This window comes from Prosopis cineraria, unplaced genomic scaffold (genome assembly GCF_029017545.1).
Source record: "Prosopis cineraria cultivar Desert tree isolate PC_DT_omini unplaced genomic scaffold, ASM2901754v1 PC8, whole genome shotgun sequence".
In the NCBI taxonomy this organism is placed as follows: Eukaryota; Viridiplantae; Streptophyta; class Magnoliopsida; order Fabales; family Fabaceae; genus Prosopis; species Prosopis cineraria.
Genome location: NW_026555339.1, coordinates 11,615,246 through 11,635,569, shown reverse-complemented (window position 1 = coordinate 11,635,569; position 20,324 = coordinate 11,615,246). Strand labels below are relative to the sequence as shown.

The 20,324-nt window shown below is 31.4% G+C and overlaps 1 protein-coding gene across 3 annotated transcripts; it reads left to right on the top strand.

The window, feature by feature from the left end:
- The first annotated feature begins 864 nt into the window (after positions 1-864).
- LOC129318060 (uncharacterized) lies at positions 865-10,017 on the top strand. Of its 3 annotated transcripts, XR_008595153.1 has the most exons (7): positions 865-1,607; positions 3,336-3,432; positions 3,713-7,183; positions 7,834-7,915; positions 8,032-8,087; positions 9,371-9,435; positions 9,631-10,017. XR_008595153.1 is itself a non-coding variant. In XM_054962574.1 (4 exons), exons 1-4 carry the CDS (start codon positions 7,146-7,148, stop codon positions 9,728-9,730), a joined length of 276 nt encoding a protein of 91 aa, XP_054818549.1. In that variant the 5' UTR covers positions 4,908-7,145; the 3' UTR covers positions 9,731-10,017. The 3 variants fall into 3 exon arrangements, 1 of the variants encoding a protein (XP_054818549.1); XR_008595154.1 differs by lacking the exon at positions 9,371-9,435; XM_054962574.1 differs by lacking the exons at positions 865-1,607; positions 3,336-3,432; positions 9,371-9,435 and having other exon boundaries at positions 4,908-7,183.
- The last annotated feature ends 10,307 nt before the right edge of the window (positions 10,018-20,324 follow it).

The window sequence follows — 20,324 nt, the reverse complement described above, 5'->3', positions numbered from 1 at the left end:
TTCCCGAGAAGCTTGCCTCGTAAGAATCTTCCAAGAAAGAATAGACATGTTACTGTGGATGGCCAACCATATTTGAAAAACGCGTGCTTTTTATATTCATTGCAACAACCCTCTTTTGTCTCTTTTGAGAAACCTATGGCATTCACGTAATTATATCTCTCTTCCTCGATGTTTCCCAGCACATTCCGAGGCACAAAGATGTCCAAAAGTCATTTATCCTCCTTTTTTAAGTGTTCTCTCCATCAATCTAAGCCAGCTTCACTCTATTTCTTCCTATTAAACTCTCTTCTCTCTCAATCACTTTGAGTTCTGAAACAAAACAAGGCATGGCTGCGGCAGCTGCTGGACAAGCTTTGCTCTCCGCTTCTGCGCAGACCTTAGTGGATAGGATCACCTCAAGTGAGTTTGGAGATTTGATGAACGACACAAAGCTGAATGTCTCTCCCATAGGCAAGTTGAAGATTACTCTGTTGATGATCGAAGCTGTCCTCAATGATGCAGAGCAGAAGATGATCACCAATCATGCAACCAAGGAGTGGCTTGAAGAGTTGAAAGATGCTGTCTATGAAGCTGAGGATTTACTTGTAAAACTTCAAAAATTAAAATTAAGTAAAATTTAAAATATAATAATGTATTTTAATTGTATTTATATTAAAAAAAAAATTGATCTAGTGGGAGTTGCATTGATGAGCTACCTAAGTCAGGTCATGTGTTTGATTTTTTTTGTTCAAGCAAAAAGAAAGATATTTATTTTGGGCTCAGCTTTGTGAAATTATCATTTTGCCGTCAAAACAATTAGAGTTTTTATATATATATATATTATATATATATATTTCTTCTTCTCTTCCCGAAGGAATTCTGGCGAAGGTCATTAACTGAGAGAGGGAGAGGTGTCTCAGAGCCAGAACCTTCGCTCGGTCTTCTCCTCATCCCTTCTCTGTCGTCAGCTCATCGCCGGTGTAGGAGTGCTAGAGTTTCGTTCGATGTTGCCATGGAGTTCGCGTCGCATCCTCTTCCTCAGTTCTGCACCAACTTCCCTTTCCTCTCCTTCTACAGCGTCGTCCTTTCTCCTTCATTCAGCTGGCAGCCACCGGTGACTGTACCTTTCTATCATTCTCGTTGGAGTTTTGCTCGCGCGACCTTCTCCTTCATGTTCTGTCTGAGTAGCGGGTTGGATTTATCAGAAATCTCCCTCCCCTGTTCTGTCTATTCCTGAGGCGTCCTTTCGCAATCTCTTCCTCGACCACTCCTCCCTCTTCTGTTCTTGCTTTCGTGATGGTGTGTCCAGCTTCTTCTTGCCTCTGCCGCTGTTGATTGAGGACCATTACTATGAGAATCTGTGTTGTTGAAGTCAGAGCTTTGAGATCGCTGTTTCCCCTGCTTCACGTTGGTCCTTCTTTCTTTCTCCTTTCGCACAGCAGCAACGTTCAGCTCTTCCCCCTGGTTTTACGGTCGCTAGCACGCTCATGTAGTCAAGGGGAAAGCTTTGATCTTCTCCCTCTCCTCTGTATACATAGCTGGTTTGTATCAGTGTGAGATTTGAGTTTTGCTTCTTTTCTCAATGCTGGATTATTCCTCTCTCTGGTTCAGCGTCTCTGGCTTTACTGGTGAGTGAATCTCACTCTCATCCTTCCCCTGTCTAGGTTGTGCATGCGTGTGTGCTGATTGAGTTATGGAATTTGCTCATAATGGGAATTTGCTTCTGTTGGAATAAGAAGGTTTTGGACATTGAAATTTTTTAAATATTGATGATATATAATTAGGAAGAGATTTGAAGAGGAAAAAACTTTGTATTATGGTTTAAACATAGATGCATATAAGGTGTTTGCAAAAATGTTTAAAAGAGGAATTTGATTGAAATGGAGTACATTAAGTATATTTATTATATTAATGACTGAAATTTTGGAATTAGATTGTTTAAATTCCATGTTGAAAACTTAGGAAGGTATTAGTCAAGTGTGTGTACGTGTATCTTCATTTTGGTGGAATGCTTAGGTCATTGGTCATGCCTAAATAATAATAATAATAATAAATAAAAATAAAATAAAAATAAAAATAATAATAATAATAATCTAGTGAGTTATTAATGTGTAACCTCTAATAATTTAAGGAGTTGAGGTTGATGAAAATCTCTTAGCGATATACGAAGTAGAGTTATCATTAAAGAAAGTTGCTTGTTCTTCTTGTCTAGGTAATAGAGTATCTAAAAAGCCATTGTGAGTTGCATATAAGGGATAAATTATTATCTTGGAAGCTTATCAGGTAAGTGAATAGCGTCCCAACTAATTTATGATTAATTTTTTTAAAAAATATTTTTACTTGGATCATTTAATAACAATTATATTACATATTTCATATTTTGTTATTTAAATTATTTTTATCTTGGGAAAATTATAAAGGGATGTGGAAAGATATTTGAATTATGACGTGTATGTGTTTTTCCTTACAAATGATACTTTCAAAATTGATAGAATTATTTTTATCAATTTTGGTAATTTTGGTTCTCAATAAATGAAAGCATGGGCATCATTTATGAAGTTTTATTCTGGCAAGTTTCTAATGTTCAAAATTCTTCATGCGAGTTTGATTTTGAGAATGGAAACTGTATTTTATTGATGATGATTTTTTCGCATGTTTGAAAATGAATTTGGAAGGGATTTTATACGAAACACTAGTTGCTAACGGCAATTTCGTTAGCCCTTGACGTGCCATGGTACACCTAGCTAGCAGGGTGTGTATAGGAGGTGCTAGCCCCGTGCGATGGCCAACGCACGTGGAACGAAGGGATGGTTATTCGTGAGCATCGCACTCACGTTTGTTTTGTGGCTTCGGCTGCGTTTGGTTACATACCCTCGTGGACTGTGTGTCCACGTTTGTTTCGTGGCTTCGGCTGCGTTTGGTTACTTAACCTCGTGGACTACGTGTCCACGTTTTTTTTTGTGGCATAAGCCGCGTTTGGTTATTTACTCTCGTGGGCTGTGGGTCCACATTTGTGAACTGTTCTGATAAATCCCTTAAAGAAATAATAATATGTAAATTTTTAATTAATTAATGATTTTATACTTAATGGTTTTTAAATTTAGTTAGTACTGTTATTTTATTTATTTATTTAATCATTTTAACTTGTCAAATTCAACTGTTAAAGCTACTTTGTCATTATAGATTTAAACGTTCTTGTCATTGAAGTTCTATAGAACTTTTATTCCAAGTTTACAAATTGTTTACATTGAATTGCTTTCTTATTTAATTTATATAATCATTGTATTTTATCCACTTTGATTCTACAAAATGTTATGGTTGGGATGTTATTCACTGAAAAATTATTTTGGTCTCAGATAGCATAATTGACGCTGTATGTCTTGCTTACAAAGGATAGGTGTTTGCGGAACAGAATGGAGGCTTGTTCTGTAAATATGTCTTATGGATGTAAAGGTAAAATTTATGTATTATGTCATGAGATATATGTTTAAGTGCTTCACATAACTTATAATTAGAGTCCATAGTTTATTATACATTTTGTGATATAGTGTTGAAATAATGTTTAAGGAAAATTTTGTAGAAAGATTTTATTTACAGAAGAGGTTCTATCAAAATTTTTACAAAATGTTAAAATAATTATTATAATGAGTAGTGTCAATAGTATTAAAATGTCAGTGTAAAATTGAATACATTTTAATTAAATAAAATAAACCTTGAATTTTGTGGCTTACAGGATGTATGATGTGGTTCACTTCCTGTGCCGATCACCCCTATTTTTAGGGTGTGACATTACTTGATGAGATCAACACTGAGTCTCTCAAATCCAAGATTGAAAAAGATTCTCAAAACGTCGCTAACAAGGTGCGATCCTCCTTGGTTTGCAAAGTGTTAGCGTGAGAGTGCATAAAACACCTTCAACTTCATTGGGAAATGAATCTAATGTGGTTGGTAGGGAGGATGATAAGGAGAAGCTAATGAAAATGCTTCTGTGTGATGAAGATCCAAAGGGTAATGACATAGGAGTGATCACTATCTGGGGAATGGGAGGGTTGGCTAAAACAACCCTTGCTCAGCTCCTTTACAATGATGAGAAGGTGCCTGGGCATTTCGATTTGAAGGCATGGGCATGTGTTTTGGATGATTTTACTGTTTTAGAGGTGACAAAGAATCTTCTTGAGTCCGTCACTTCAAAAGTCCATGATAGTAAAAATCTAGACTTCCTTCGTGTTGAACTAAGAAATAACTTGAGCAATAAAAAGTTTTTAATTGTGTTGGATGATCTGTGGAATGAGAAATATAGTCATTGGGATGACCTTATAACCCCTTTTCACAGTGGAAGAAGGGGAAGCAGAATCATCGTAACAACTCATCAAAAAAGAGTTGTTGAAATCACACATACCTTTCTTGTACTTGAGTTGCGTTGTCTCTCGAATGATAATTGTTGTCTTTTACTCTCCAAGCATGCATTTGCAAATGAAGATCCAAACAAATATCCAAAGCTAAGAGCAATCGGTAAGCAAATTGTAAGAAAATGTGGTGGCCTCCCAATTGCTGTTAAAACCATTGGAGGTCTTTTGCGTTCAAAAGTGGATGAAAAGGAATGGAATAAAATTCTAAATAGCAACCAGTGGGACATACCAAATGATGATGTTATGCCTGCTTTGCGTCTGAGTTATCTATATCTACCATCACATTTGAAGAAATGCTTTGCTTATTGCTCAATCTTCCCTAAAGATATGTTATTGGAGAAAAAGAAATTGGTCTTGTTATGGATGGCTGAAGGCTTTGTACAACAACAATCCCATGGGGAGAAGACATTTAAAATAGAAGCGGATGACTACTTTAATGAATTATTGTGTAGGTCATTCTTTCAACAAGATGGTGGTGATCCAAGAAAGTTTTCATGCATGATCTCATCAATAATTTAGCCAAAGTTGTATCCGGAAAGAGTTGCCTATGGTTTGAAGGCCAAAATATTTCAAAACCTACTCTTCGTCATTTATCATATCCTAGGAAACTATATGATGGCTCTAAAAGGTTTGAGAACTTTTATCATTTAAATTGTCTGAGGACTTTTTTACCACAATCTAAGGACGATGGGATGATAGAGTGTTGTTTGACTCAAAGGGTACCATAGGATTTGTTGCCAAAACTAAAATGTTAAGAGTACTCTCTTTGTTTGGCTATCAAAATGTCAATGAGCTGCCTAATTCAATTGGTAATTTGCAACATTTGCGATATCTAAACCTTTCTTATAGTTCAATTGAAAGATTGCTTGATGCAGTCTATACACTTTACAATTTGCAGACATTGCTTTTATCAAATTGTAAGTGTTTTAAAGAATTGTCGGGAAAGATAAAAAGGCTTATTAATCTACGTCACCTAGACATTAGTGGCACCGCTTTAAAGGAGATGCCTAGACAAATTACAAAACTAGAAAATCTTTCAAGTTTAAGTAACTTTATGGTGGGCAAACAACCGAATGGATTGGGAATTAAAGAGTTCAAAAAGCTCCCTTGTCTACAAGGTAAACTTTCCCTTTCAAAACTAGAAAATGTTGTTGATTCAATGGATGCTTTGGAGGCAAACTTGAAGAGGAGAGATAGAGTTGAGGAGTTAGTGTTGGAATGGGATTGTGATGCTCAAGATTCAAAAATTGTGAAAAATGTACTCAACGTGCTACAACCTTCAACCAATTTACAACGATTGACCATCAACCACTATGGTGGCACAATCTTTCCAGATTGGGTCGGAGATTCTTCATTCAATAATATTACATATTTATCAGTAAGTGATTGCAAGTATTGCTTTTCGCTCCCATCATTTGGACAATTACCTTCTCTCAAAGAGCTTCTTATTAAAAGAATAGAATTAGTACAGATAGTTGGATGTGAGTTCTATTGCAGCAACACAAAGCGCTCTTCATTTCAACCATTTCCATCCTTGGAAATTCTAGAATTTAACGATATGCCTGTTTGGGAGGAATGGGTATTGTTTGATGGAAAAGGTGCCGAATTTCCTTTTCCTCATCTCAAACATTTGAGTTTATAAGATTGTCCTATGTTGAGAGAAGACATGCCTAGTAACCTTCCATCATTGACAAAGGTTTCTATTTCAAATTGCAAACGGCTGGAGGCAAAATCAACACCTTTGTGTTGGATTGAATCTATTGAAGAATTAGAAATAAAGCAAGGGGAGCAAGGGTTATTGGGAGCTCTTGATTGTTATTCTTTGGATTCTTTAAAATATATAAAAATTAGGCATTGTGATTGCTTGTGGTCTTTGCCAAGAATGACAATGGGTAGCCATTTTCTTTTAGAGTTGTCTCTCTATGATATCCCATCAATCATGTCCTTTCCAATTGAAGGTTTGCCTACTTCTTTGGAACGTCTTGTATTTGAAAATTGTGAGAAATTAGAGTTTGTACCTCAAGAATCTTTACAAAATTGCACATCACTTGAAGCCTTGACAATTCTGAACAGTTGTCATTCCTTGGCATCCTTTCCATTAGGTTGTTTTCCTAAGCTTGAAAGGCTTCACATTAGCGGTTGTCATAATTTGAAGACCTTTACATGTGTTGGGGGATCTGCTCTTCCCTTACAAGCTTTTCGGATTCGTAGTTGCGAAAAATTTAGATCAATGTCAGAAGTACACATTGATTCCCTTGCCAGCCTTCAATATTTTTATCTAAGAAAGCTTCCAAATTTGGAATCATTGCCTCAATGTGGTTTGCCTTCTAATTTACGATATTTGGAAATTAACAGCTGTGAGGGACTATCTTGTATACCAATTAAAGATTGGGGTTTTCAACGGCTGACTTCTCTCTCAACGTTGTGGGTTGGAGGTGATAGGAGTGAAACTATACTCCATGATTTACTAAACAATCAATTATTGCCCAGCTCTCTTGTGCGTTTTTGCATATAGGATTTCTCTAGTCTTAAACAGTTAGATTGAAAATGGCTTCAGCACCTTACTTCTCTCGAAAATCTCTTCATTTGGAATTGTTCAAACTTTGAATCCTTGCCAGAAGATGCACTGCCACCCTCTCTTCTTGAGTTAGAAATCCGCAGTTGTCCTAAATTAGAAGAAATATATAATTTTGATGGAGGAAAACACTTGTCTGACATCTCTCATATTTCAACCATAATAATTAATGATGAAGTACTATGATCCTTGAGATGGTACTGCGACGTAGTGTCAAATGGTAAGTTCTCAAATTCCAAAACAATCAACATTTTCAATATTGTTTATTTTCCTGCAGATACTTTTTTCGTTTTTTTTTTTAACATTTCCACAACACAAATAAAAATTTTGGTCTTCCCTTCATGATCATTGCATCAATCAGCATTAATTACAAGAAACATCTTGCCTACATCATATACACCTCGAAGTTGTAAAATTTTCTCAGTCAAGACCATCAATGCTTCTGCAATTTTTATTTTCTCGAAAAACTTATAATCCTTGTGAAACATGTGATTTAATTTAGTACTATACTTTCTGTTTGGTCCTAACACTTTCTCTTCAAAATAATAATAATATCACTGCTATGATAATGTTATACTATTTGTGCACATATGAAGAGTGAGAAAGAATTATCGATGAAGTCATTTTTAGTTTGAAATGATCATTTATTTATCAAGTGACCAGTGATATACGTTCATTATAAAAGTTGAAAAGATTTAGAACCATATTTAATTATTTGGCTTGATATAGTATATTTAATATCCATGCTTGATTAGGTGTATTCATGGATGGAGTGTGATTTGAACCCCATACATACATACATATTTGTAATGAGATATGAGTTTTGATATGTGTTCTGATTATATAAGGTTTAATGTTTTGATAAATCAGGTTAGAGAAGATAAGAAAGCAGTCAAAGAGAGACATATATGATATGCAGGAAAGGCAAATCAAGAAGCTAAGCCAATGCCAAGTAACAGTTCTGCTTCTTCTTCTTTTTTCCTTTTTAATTGTTCGGGATTTTTTGATAAAAATATGTGGGAAAAAAAACATTTCAATGGATCTGATTCTCTGTTTTTATATTATTAGGTTAGAAAATATGAAACGAGCTTAGACGAATTGCTCACTTTCAGAACCAGGAGCTGGTAAGAAACTAGTTAATCATCTCTTCATACTCTTGAAATTCTTAACTAACTAATTAATTAATTAATTAATTAATTATATATATATATAGACACACACACACACAAGCACACAACACACTTTATGATGAGTTCACTTTTGAGATTTATTTTGGTAAAGGATGATCTTGGTCTGGTTGGGGTTTAATGTATTTTAAAACAATGTATACTAATTCTGAGGTTTTTAACTTAATAAAATCATTGTATGAAAATTCAAGTAAACAAAAATTTCTTAGTTTTATATATATTCACACGTTATTTATAAAAGCCAAATCTAAAGTTTGACTGAATGTTTTTCTTTTAATTGGATATTGTCCTTAACTTTTTAATGATTTACTCCAAAATGTCATTAAGTAGAATATTATAGGCTTTCAATATGCAAAGCAGTGGCCAAGTATCTGCTGAAAATGTCACATGTCGGGTAATACTTATTGTTAAAAGGAAGTAAACCACTTTTTAAATTTCTGTGATTGAAAGCTTCCTAGAGTTATCAAATCTAATATGATATTCTGGTTTGATAATTCATGTCAAAATAGATGAGGATAATCTGTAGAATTGCTACGTTTTAAACAAACAGAGTCATATGAGAAGCAATGAAGGCAGGCAAAAAAACTAATTTAACTGTAATTACTTTATTTCCTTATTTACGAAACATCAATGCCAACAATTAAATGAACATAAAGATGAGGTTTTTAGCTATATATATATATATATATATATAAAACTTCCACTTTAGCTAAAAAATCTAATATGTGGAACCAGCATTCCATTGATGTTCATTTTATGTGTAGTTGTGCAGAAACATGATTTTTAGTGTGTTGCTTCCTTCACAATTGTCATGAGGCAAAATTGAATTTCCTCATTAATTGCTATCTTACCTCAACAATAAGCACAGCAAAGGCACGGTATCTAGATTTAGTATTAGATACTTAGCTCAGTTTACGGAGATTAGTGTCTTGATTAACACTCTTTTAAATTACCTGGATATTCCTCTGCATCGATTAATTCGGCGCTTGCAATTCTTATATGCTCATTTTTAGTATATTAAGACGATGTCTTAAAATGAGTATGACATTGTTTTTCTTATAAATCAAGTCAAAAAATAGATATGTGGTGTTACACATAGAGATAATTAAGAGATGTTAAGAAACTAACGAAAACTCTATATGTTCATATATATAGTTTTGTAATTTGCAATTAACTGAGAATGTTTTTAATGTATACCGCTTTAAATATATTGTTTGCAGACTTTCATTGATATAACTTTGTTCTTGAAGATTCTATGACATACACACCTTCCAGGTATTTCAAGGTAAATGAGAAAATTAATTTGGTCTCCATGAGTTTAATTTACTATAATTCTAATATGTTAAGAATCCAGCCTATGACTTTTAGACAATATTTGGTTATTAGTTTTGATGATAACAGGTAATATGAAAATTATTTCAAATGAGAATTGATATTTTTGGAAGCTGAATCTGATTATTTGTCTTTATTGCAAAATCAGGGAACAACGAATAATTGACAATGGTCACGGAGGAAATTTGTTGTTGCGACCAAGAAAAGAAGGAAAGCTAACCATGACAAAATACAAAAAAGAAAAATGAAGTTGATGAATGATTTAGAAAGAGATGAAGGATTGAATTTGAAGATGTAATCAGATTATTATTTATCTAAGCTTAATTGTGTACTTCCTATATATCATTGTTCGAATTTGAGTATTTGGGTGCTTAGAATGTTTTTGCTACCTACTTTTCCAAGAGCAATTTCTAGTGAACTATTTTTTACATTCGTTTTATTAGTTTTTGGGTGAGTTTGGCAAAACCATGTATGACAATTTTAGGTGAGTTTTGTAAAAACTTTTGTTAGAGTTGTGAGTGAGCTCGATGTGTAATTTATAGGGATTGTAATTGGATTTTTATAGTGAAAAAATCTCTTGAATATTTTTCAAGAGGACTGGACATAGGTCAAGAGACCGAACTAGGATAATTCTTGTGTCATATGATTTTCTCACATTCTCTGTCATTTATAAACTAACTATATTTATCGACACATTTCATTTTTTACATACATAAACACTGTCATGATGCTTTAAAATTAATATAATTAAATCACTATTAGAGCTGCTGTTATTTTAACCAATAATTTTTATTGGCTTGCAAACTTAACAATCATAATTAAGGAAGACAAAATTCATTCAAACTTAGTAATTTCCTCTCAATTATCAGCTTCATATTCTCATATATTCTATTAGCATTGATGTGATTTATTTTATTCAACTTATTTTGAGAATTGATATGTGAATATCTTGTGTGCACATTAAAGAGATTTCTTTCTTAGGGTCTAAAACTTAATCGGTTAACAAAATTCTTGAATAGCATGCCTAGACTTTCAATTCTTTTCTTGGCTCATTGAACATGGCTAATGTCCTTTTTCTCCAACATAATTATCTTTCTGTTTGTTGTAAGTGAATTTTAATTTTATTTGTGTGCGATAAATTATTTATAATTACTTTTAAACATGTGGTATCAAGCTCAACCCCAAACTCATTATTTATACGTAATGAAAAATGTAGCAATATTAGACTTGCATAATTACCTAAATTATAGATGATTTGCAAATCAAAGCATAATTTGAGATTCACCTCGAAGCATTTTTTTAAGGCTTTATGTAACCTCTAAATTTAGAAGAATGATTGTTAGGTTCCAAAATTACTTGATTTTATTTTCATCTTTCTCTTACTTTATCATAACTCACAGGATCAAGACCAATTGAGGAATATTCAATCAACTATATATGACAACATATTGTATCCGGCCCAAAATTTGAATGCAGTTAGAGAACCAAGCCTAATCAAAGTGACCCAATCACATTTTTCAATGTTTTTTAAAAACATTTTATTTTTCTATAGACCTGAAACTTCATGGGTTTGCCCACAAAAATCATGGATTCTAAAATTCCCTAAAACAAACATATTTTGTTGAACATAAACTCCAAGGTAAATTATTACACATTGCATTATTGTTACCTTAAGAAGTACAAGCCCAGTCAAAAGAAGGCCGGCAACTGTTTCCTACGATTGTGCATTACAATATTTTATTCTATTCCTTTTTTTCATTTCCAAATAAATCATTTTTTCACTAGACATGTGAATATTATTTATACGAAGAAGGCATGCGATTCATCAAAATATACTGCTACTATAGTGATTATTGTCTAAATAATTTACAATTATAGTTAGCATGTTTAATCTTTTTATCTCCATGAAAAATAAATCATACATTGGTTTCACTTGTTATGTACATTTTTCTTAGTACGCAGTTTGTTATAGGGAAAATCACTCTCAAATCCCACACAAGTCATCTAAATATGGAAAAAATTTATGAAATATCACAATTATTCTAATCTCTTAGATTTTTTTTACCCAAGTTGTCAATTATATAGTGTTAAATATTAGTTAGTTATTACTGCTTAATTGTCAACTGAATAACTCACGACAATCATCTATCATGTTTGACAACTTTAATATAGGAAATTGACGACTTGAGTAAAGGAAATAAAATTTCAAAGTAATTTTATAATTTGACGGATTTTTCTCTATTTAGATTGTATAAAATGAGAGTATGATTCTCCAGTTGCTATACATCCAATCAATCTTTGCAGAGATGATAAATAAAAGAAAATATCGATGACGTTATTTTAAGCTAGAAAATATCAATGGATCTAATACTTTGCATTGTTAGTTATATGTCAGTCATAGAGAATAAGAAAAAAGCAAGTGTTTAGGTTCAAATTGACTTATATCGGATGTCTTGCTTCTTCTTCTATTTGCAGGTTTTTAAAAGCTTTGTGGCAGAATTGAAACTCTAAAACCCGAAAATATATATATATATATATATATATATGCTTTGAAGATCAACAAGACAAAGTTTGTTCCAATTAATCCTCTGCTTCACAGTCTCTGATTTTCTATTATCAAAGTGAACCACTATGTGTCTTCATCTCTGTTTCAAGGTAATTTAACATAATCATTATATATAACTTCAATTCAAGAGAAATATGTTATTTTCATATTCAAAAATTACTTCTACTTTTGGAATTTTATTTTTAGTTTTTTGTCTTTTCAGTGCAGAATAGAACGTTTTGGCTTTCAATAAGCAGAGCAATGGCCACAAGTTTCTTAAAATTGTCACATATCAGGTAATGCTTTCGCTAAGTTAAAACTAACCACTTTTTAAATATTATGATTGAAGAGTTTTCAAGTGCTGTTGCAATTAATCTGATAATGTGATTTATTTTAATTAACCACGTCAAGATAAGAGATCATGGATACTTGAAGTCCTCTGTTTTAATTATACTAACAAGAATATCTTGTCTTCATATATTCTCATGTCAAAAGTCAGAAAGAAGACAAAGTTAGTTCAAAGTCAGTGAAGTAGATCATTCCTATTCTAAAGAGACTTCTCAAATTTTGTCACTAGCTGCTGTGATCTATTATTTTATTAAATTCTTCTAATATTTGATCTATGAGAGAAGCTCTTGTGGTACGTGTGCCTAAACATTTTCTCTTGTGAGACTTCTTTCTAAGGATTTTTAGTCCGAATAAACTTGATTGATTTAATTAAGCTCTCGTGTGCCTAAACTAATATGATTAATTAAAATAAACAAAGAGATTTAAATAACATGTTTCCTTTCATCACACATACATGCTTATTATAAATAGAGTACTTGGCTAGTCATAGATTGTTAATTAGTCATAGATTTGTACTTGGAGGCCAAGGCTCTTTCTTCTATAAATAGAGTACTTGGCTAGTCATGTAATGCAATAAATTAGTAAGTGAATAAAAGAGAAAGATGCCACGAGGGCTTGGGTAAAAGCAGAAGAGAGGGAAGGATAAGGAAAGAATGGAATAAGAGTGGTGTGAAAAATGAAAGAGAGAGAGTGAAAAAATTAGTAGTTTAGAGTTGTATTTTGAGTTTGTAATAATAAAATTTTATTTTTCATTCAAGTCCTACTTCTCATTTTCTTCAAATGTTTTAATTCTTTCCTCCTCATAGATTTAACATCTTAATTTTAATTAATATTTTTAGAGGGTTCTTAAATATCATTTGTCAAGATTTTTTTTTATTTGCAAACGACACTTAAAAAGCTCATGGATTATTGATTAATGAGGTCTGAGTTTTAGTTCAGCACACCATGAAAAGGCTTACGATCTCTTCTCTTTTTGTATTGAGTTTTAGTAGCCTGTCATTTTTGTAATGACCTAAAATTTTAAATTAAATTTTTTTCAATTGATGTTTTTATTTAAATTAGTTTTATAAAAAGTGAAGAGTGGTGATTTAATGAAATTTACTTTAGTAACTTTTTGCAAGTCTAGAGTTTGATTTTCATTGAGTAAAAGTTTAATTTTATTTTGTTTTAAATTATAGAAAATTCTGGGCTCATTCTTGTAACTTTTCCTTGTGTCATATCTTATAGTTTTCCCAATTTTCCTTTTTGTTCAGAATTCATATTCTTCCTACGTGAAACAGATCATTTCGTTTTTCCTCAATTTCTCTCCTTTCTTCACCGACATGGGCTCCTCTGATTCTTTACTGTCAGTTTGCATTTCTGCTCTTCACGATCGACTTGCTTCCTAGATCTTTGCCATCGGCTTCCTCTGTTCACGTCGCTATTTCGCAGCTGGAAGTAGGAGATCGCTGGGTTCGCTCCCTTGTTTGGTCATTCTTTGCCTCTTCTCTGCTTCGTGGCTGACAGTGATGCGTGGTGCGTCATCTTGAACTTCTCTTCCTCCTCAGTTATGGGCGTGAGGTAACCTCAATTCCTCTTCCTCCTATGACTGATAGGTGCTGTCTCTTCTTTGATTTTTGCTGCTGTGAGTTAGTGTAAGAGGTTCCTTTCTTCTTCCGCTGTTCAGCGCAACTAATTCGTCCTTCCTCCTTTCCTATTCTACCTAATCGATTTAAGGTGTGGAGCTTCAAATCCCCTACCTCTTTGCTGTTTTGTCCGTGTGATATTTGGCTTAGCTGTGATGTTTCTTTTATTTTTGCTGCTGCTGTGCGTGATAGAAGGGAATACATGAGTTTAACCAAGCTGAACTTGAATTTAAGAGCATGATTATCGGTAGATAACTTCTCTTATGTAGATTACTGTAGAAGAAGAATTAGATTTAATTTTATTTGATCTCAATTGGCTTGTGTTGAAAGGGAAAAAAATTAGGAAGCTTAGAAATTTAGGTATTAATAAAGTTTTTAAGGAAATGAGGAAGCTTGTATTAAAGTTGGATATGAAGGCATGTAAGGTGTTTGACAAAATGTTTAATAGAAGGAACTTTGCTTGATTTTGTAGTTTATGAAATTTCATTAATTCTTATAAGAAGTATGTTTGGTTTAGATACTATTTAATTGTGAATTAACATGAGTATTATCTAGAAATTTAATAATTATGGAGTTAGTGTGTAATTAGTGGATTTCTTGGGAGTTGTATGGTTGTTGATTAATGGTTGAGCCAGAGATTTGAATGTTAAAAAGCTCAATTGAATGGTTGAAATGATGACACTAAGCATTTGACAAAAGGCTAAAGAGAAAATTGCATTTTAATTGAGTATTTAGCTATTGTTATTATATGTGTAAATTTTGGTTCTAAGGCTTTAAATTTATTATAGTTAAATGTTTGTTATGTTAGTTTGAAATAAAGTTTTATTGAACTTTTTGAAAGTCTATTAAGACCCTATTATATTTCATATGGTGTCTAGAGAAAGAGGATCTTGATAATAGGGATAATGAGTAAGTTATAAATTTTGGGGAGTATTTCAGGTAAGTGAATAGCATCCCAACTGATTTTCTAATAAAATTTTCTTTACTAAAATATTACATTTTTATGCAAATCATTTTATAACAACAACGTGAGTACTGGATAATTTTGTTAATTAAACTTCTTTATTTTATGAAATTACCTTTAGCACTTTTGAAATGTCAATTATTCAATAAATACAAGTTTGGACTTTGATTATGGGATTTCATTCTGAAAATCATTGAATTGCTATGAAAAAATGATTCATGCGAGTTTGACATCGAAAATGAAAATTATATTTTTACTAATGATGATCTTCTCACATGTTTGAAAGTAAATTTAAAAGGGACTTTATACAAAACACTGGTTGCTAACGGCAATTCCGTTAGCCCTTCGCGCGCCATGGTACACCTAGCTAGGAGGGTGTTTATAGGAGGTGCTAATCCCGTGCAATGGCCAACGCACGTAGAACGGAGAGGTGGTTATTCATGAGCATTGTACTCATATTTGTTTCGTGGTTTCAAGCCACGTTTGGTTAGCATTACTCTCGTGGACTATGTGTCCACGTTTGTTTTGTGGGTTCGGCTGCGTTTGGTTACTTACCCTCGTGGATTGTGTGTCTACGTTTGTTTTTGTGGCATAAGCAGCGTTTGGTTATTTACCCTCGTGGACTGTGTATCCACATCTGTTAATTGTTCTGATAAGTCTCTATAATTATGAATTCAATTATTTGATGATTTTATATTCCATTGATTTTTATTTAGTAATTTGTTTATAAATATTTATTTCATTTATGTGCTTTCTTGAAATCAAGTAATATTATCATTTGCTACGATAGTTCAATAATTTGAGATTTTCTTGAACATTTATAGAGACATTTTATTATGAAATTTATTGAATTTTTACAAAAAGTTTTGTTCTTTAACTTACATGACTATTTCAAACTTTTCATTTTATTTATATTCTATTATTTATTGTTGGGACGTTATTCATGAAAAAATTTCTTTGGTCTCAGATAATGTAATTGACCCTACACCTCCTGCTAATCATTGAGGGGCTCTATTGTATTTTGGATAGTGGAAGCATGCTTCAATCGTTTATTTTAATGTAAATAGTCATTATATTATACAATGGTAGTTAGTACTCCACGTATACCATAGTTAAGTTCTGGTCTTATTTTTGTTATCATGTAATTTACTGGTGTGGAAATAAGCTCCTTTTCTGGATTTGCTGACAAGTTTATTAGCTATAGAAATTTTGGGACGTTTTAATTACAGGGGAGATTTTGTCAAAATTTTTACCGAATATTTAAGAGTTTATGAAATTTATAATTATATATGTATATATTATATGATTTATTGATCAGTATAAATATCTATTACTATTATAGTTTAATATTTAAATAATTGAGGCTTATAAAATATGAATTTATATCATATTTTGTATCGGTCACACCATGAGTATTGGGGTGTGACAATTTTTTTGCAAGCCAAGTGTTGTCTTTTGTAGTCATAAATGCTCTTGAAGGGTACCCCAATAATCTAGCTATGGAAGAATGTCATTCATAACCCAGTAAAAAATATAATAACTATTGCGGACCCAAAGAATTTTGAAATTCTTCAGCAGGTCCATGGGACTAAATGAAAATATATTTGGAAGTAAAAATGAAGTTTAAAATACCCTAAACAAATGCAATATGTTGTTCTGTTATTTACAATTGGGTATTTACATTGACAATAATGTTCAAATTTTGACAAGTAACTTTCTTTCAAGTTATCATTTACTCAAAATTCATATGTTGACTTACAAAAATCCATATACATTTTTGTTAATTGTAGAACCCTAACTTGTTATTGTTTTAAGGTAACTTGAAATTTCATTTTATAAAATGCAACTTATAACAAGCCGAGATTGACTTGTTAAAATCAGTACGCGTTGTTAATTGCAAACTTTTGCTTGTTAATTTTTACGGTAACTCAGAATTTTATCTTAAAAACGCAACCTAATCCAACCAAAGATTGACTTGTTAAATTAGAATGTTTTGTTGTCAATTACCTAACTTTTACTTGTTAATTTTTAAGCTAACATGAAATTTTCAATAAATGATGATGTGAAAGAAAATTTACTCGAACATCTTATTGTTAATATATTAACACCTAGTTGTAAATTATAGCACAACATCTTGCATTTGCATCAAGGTTATTTTAGATTTTTTATATCAAAACACATTGTCACAGCCTGCAGGAAAATTTCAAAATTATATACACAGGCACAAAGTGCTACTATCTTTCTTTGTGGGAGCCTTGAATGACATTCCCAAAAAAAAAAAAAATCTATTCTACTTCATTGGATTATAACTTATAAATTAAAAATTAATTGACGAATTGAGTTTTGCATTATTAAATTAATTAATTGACTCAATATATCAAGAGACAAGTTGGCCAATGCGTGTGCATTGTGTGTATACTTCAATAACCTTTGTTCTATAAAAAGCATATTTTACGCTATTGTATAACATGCACAACATATCGATGCTATGAAAGTTCATTGAATCAGCAATTCAATATATAAGTGCCACTTGTTCTTATTCCAAGAGATACTTATCAGAAAAAAAATATATATTTTTTGGCCGGAAAAATCAAGTATACTGGAGAATTCAAAATAACTGATTAATTTAAATTAAGTTTCAACTAATTTTAAAATGCTAACAAAATTTCTTGGTCTTTCAGTGGTCATAAGTATAACAGTTTGAGAGATTTACAAATTTGGTTTTCAATTTTGCAATTTCGTTATGATGCATCAACAACTTATTCTCTAAATTTTAACAAAAAAATATAAATATTCATCTTTAATATTCAAAAATATGCACAATATTGAGGAAGTACGGTCTTTTGTAAATCCCTAGAGTCGTTAGACTTAATATTTTTTAATATTAAATATAAACATTTATGTTTCCTTTTAAAATTTAAAAAATAAATTATAAATACATCATAACAAAGTAGCAAAATTGGAAGTTGAATTTGCAAATTCCTGAAGCTGTTATACTTAATATTTTAATATTAAATATGAACATTCGTGTTTTTTGTTAAAATTTAAAAAATAAATTATAAATGCATCAAAATAAAACTACAAATTTGAAAGTCCAACTTGCAAATTCCTAAAGCTGTTAAACTTAATACTTCTCAACATTAAAAATAAACATTTCTAATATTTACAATCTTACTTCATTGGATTATAGCTAATGAATTAAAAATTAATTGAAAAATTTAGTTTTGCATCATTAAATTAATTAATTGACTCAACTATTAAGAGATAACTTGGCCAATACGTGTGTATACTTCAATAACCTTTGTTTTATAAAACGTATATTTTACGCTAGTGGATGACACGCACAATTGATGTTATGAAAGTTCTTTGAATCAGCAATTCAATATATAAATGCCACTTGTTCTTATTCGAATAGATATCATTAGGAAAATATATATTACTTGGCCGGCAGGAGATTATACAGGAGGAGGAGACAGTTAAGTCCTGAAAAAAATTAATTAATTCAAATTAAATCTTAACTAACTTTAAAGTGCTAATAAAGTCCCATGATCTTTTAGTGATAATAAATTTAACAGTTCTAAATATATGCAAATTTGACTCTTAAGTTTGCAATTTTGTTATAATGCATTTACAATTTATTTTTTAAATTTTAATAGAAAACAACAAATATTCATCTTTAATATTAAAAAATATGCACAATATTGAGGAAGCAAGGTCTTTTGAAAATTCCTAAAGCTTTGAGACTTGATATATTTTTCAACATCAAATATGAACATTAATATTCCCTATTAAAATTTGAAAACTAAGTTATAAATGCATCACAAAAAAAAATGCAAAATTAAAAGCCAAGCTTGCAAATTCCTAAGATGTTAGACTTAATATTTTTTACATTAAATATAAACATCCATGTTTTTTCTATAAAATTTTAAAAATAAGTTACAAGTGCATTAAAATAAAGTTGCAAAATTGAAAGCTCAACTTGCAACTTCTATAACTATTAGATTTAATACTTCTCGACATTAAAAAAAAATATTTATGTTCCTCAATAAAATTGAAAAATAAGTTGTAAAAGCATTACAACAAAATTGTAAATTAAAATCGAACTTGCTAATCTTGTTAGACTTATTACCATTAAAGGACTCAAAAAATTTTGTTGACACTTTCAAATTAGTTGGAATTTAAATTAAATTAATTGGTCCTCTTGGAAGTTAACTATCATTCTTCCAAGTATATTGATATAAATATATATCCAATTCATTCATTTTATTTTGTCATAATTATAACCCTCATCATGTTCTAGGGTTTTTAAATTCAGAGAGACTCCACGAACTCGATCAATATAAACCTCCAAAACACTCATTTCGAGTTATGTACTTGGAGGGCTGCAAATGAGAAACAGAAAACTCTCTCATTTCGATTATGCAATTCCAATGATAACAGATGCAGTTCAGTGAAGCGCATATATAATTTTTCCGTCAACGTGGCTTGAATAAATTTTATAAAAATGCTGATGTTTTCATGTGAGATGCCATATATCTTCATTATTCTGAAGTGGCAACACTTCTTTGTTAAATATTTAACAAGGCTATCAATTATTAATTCTAATGTTTTAAGGAATGTTGACACATGACCTAAATCTTAGAAGAGTTTCATATATTTTATCCTATAAATTATTTTGACCAGCCTGAAATTCACCCATAAGTTGTCTAGGATGAGATGCAGATAACTTTTGATGGGGAGAGGGGGACCTACCTTTCTTTCTCTTTTTTTCTCTCCACTTCTCCCATCTCCACCCTTTATATTATTTTATAAATATTTTTTTAAAAAAATAAAATTAATGAAGGGTGAAGATGGAGAAGTGAAGAGAAAAGGAGAGAGAAGAAAGGAGAGTTTCTCTTCTCCTTTTGATGCTCGGATGTCAATGATGTCCTTAATGATGCGGAAGAGATTACGATCACCTACTATGCAGACAAGGCCCAAAGAGACATATCTGCAACACTTTATTTAAGTGTTAATCTAAGAATTATTTTACTTATGAGATTGGATATAATGAAAGGAGTAGTACTTCATAATATTGAACGAAAATTTTAATTTTTATTAGAGGAAGTATTCATTTTTAATTCCGTACAATGTATTGAATAGAATTATTTTTATAAAAAAATACCTGTAAATAATTAAAAATAATTATTTCACACAAGCATCACTTAATTAATTTATGATTTAATGGAGGAAAATTTTAAGTTAAAATTTGATTATCTTAAAATTTAAAACGTTAGTCTCTGTTTTACAACACTGAATGATTCAGTGTGAATTAGCTTCAGGCCACTGTATTTCTTTTAGTGTGCTGTTTCCATTCTACT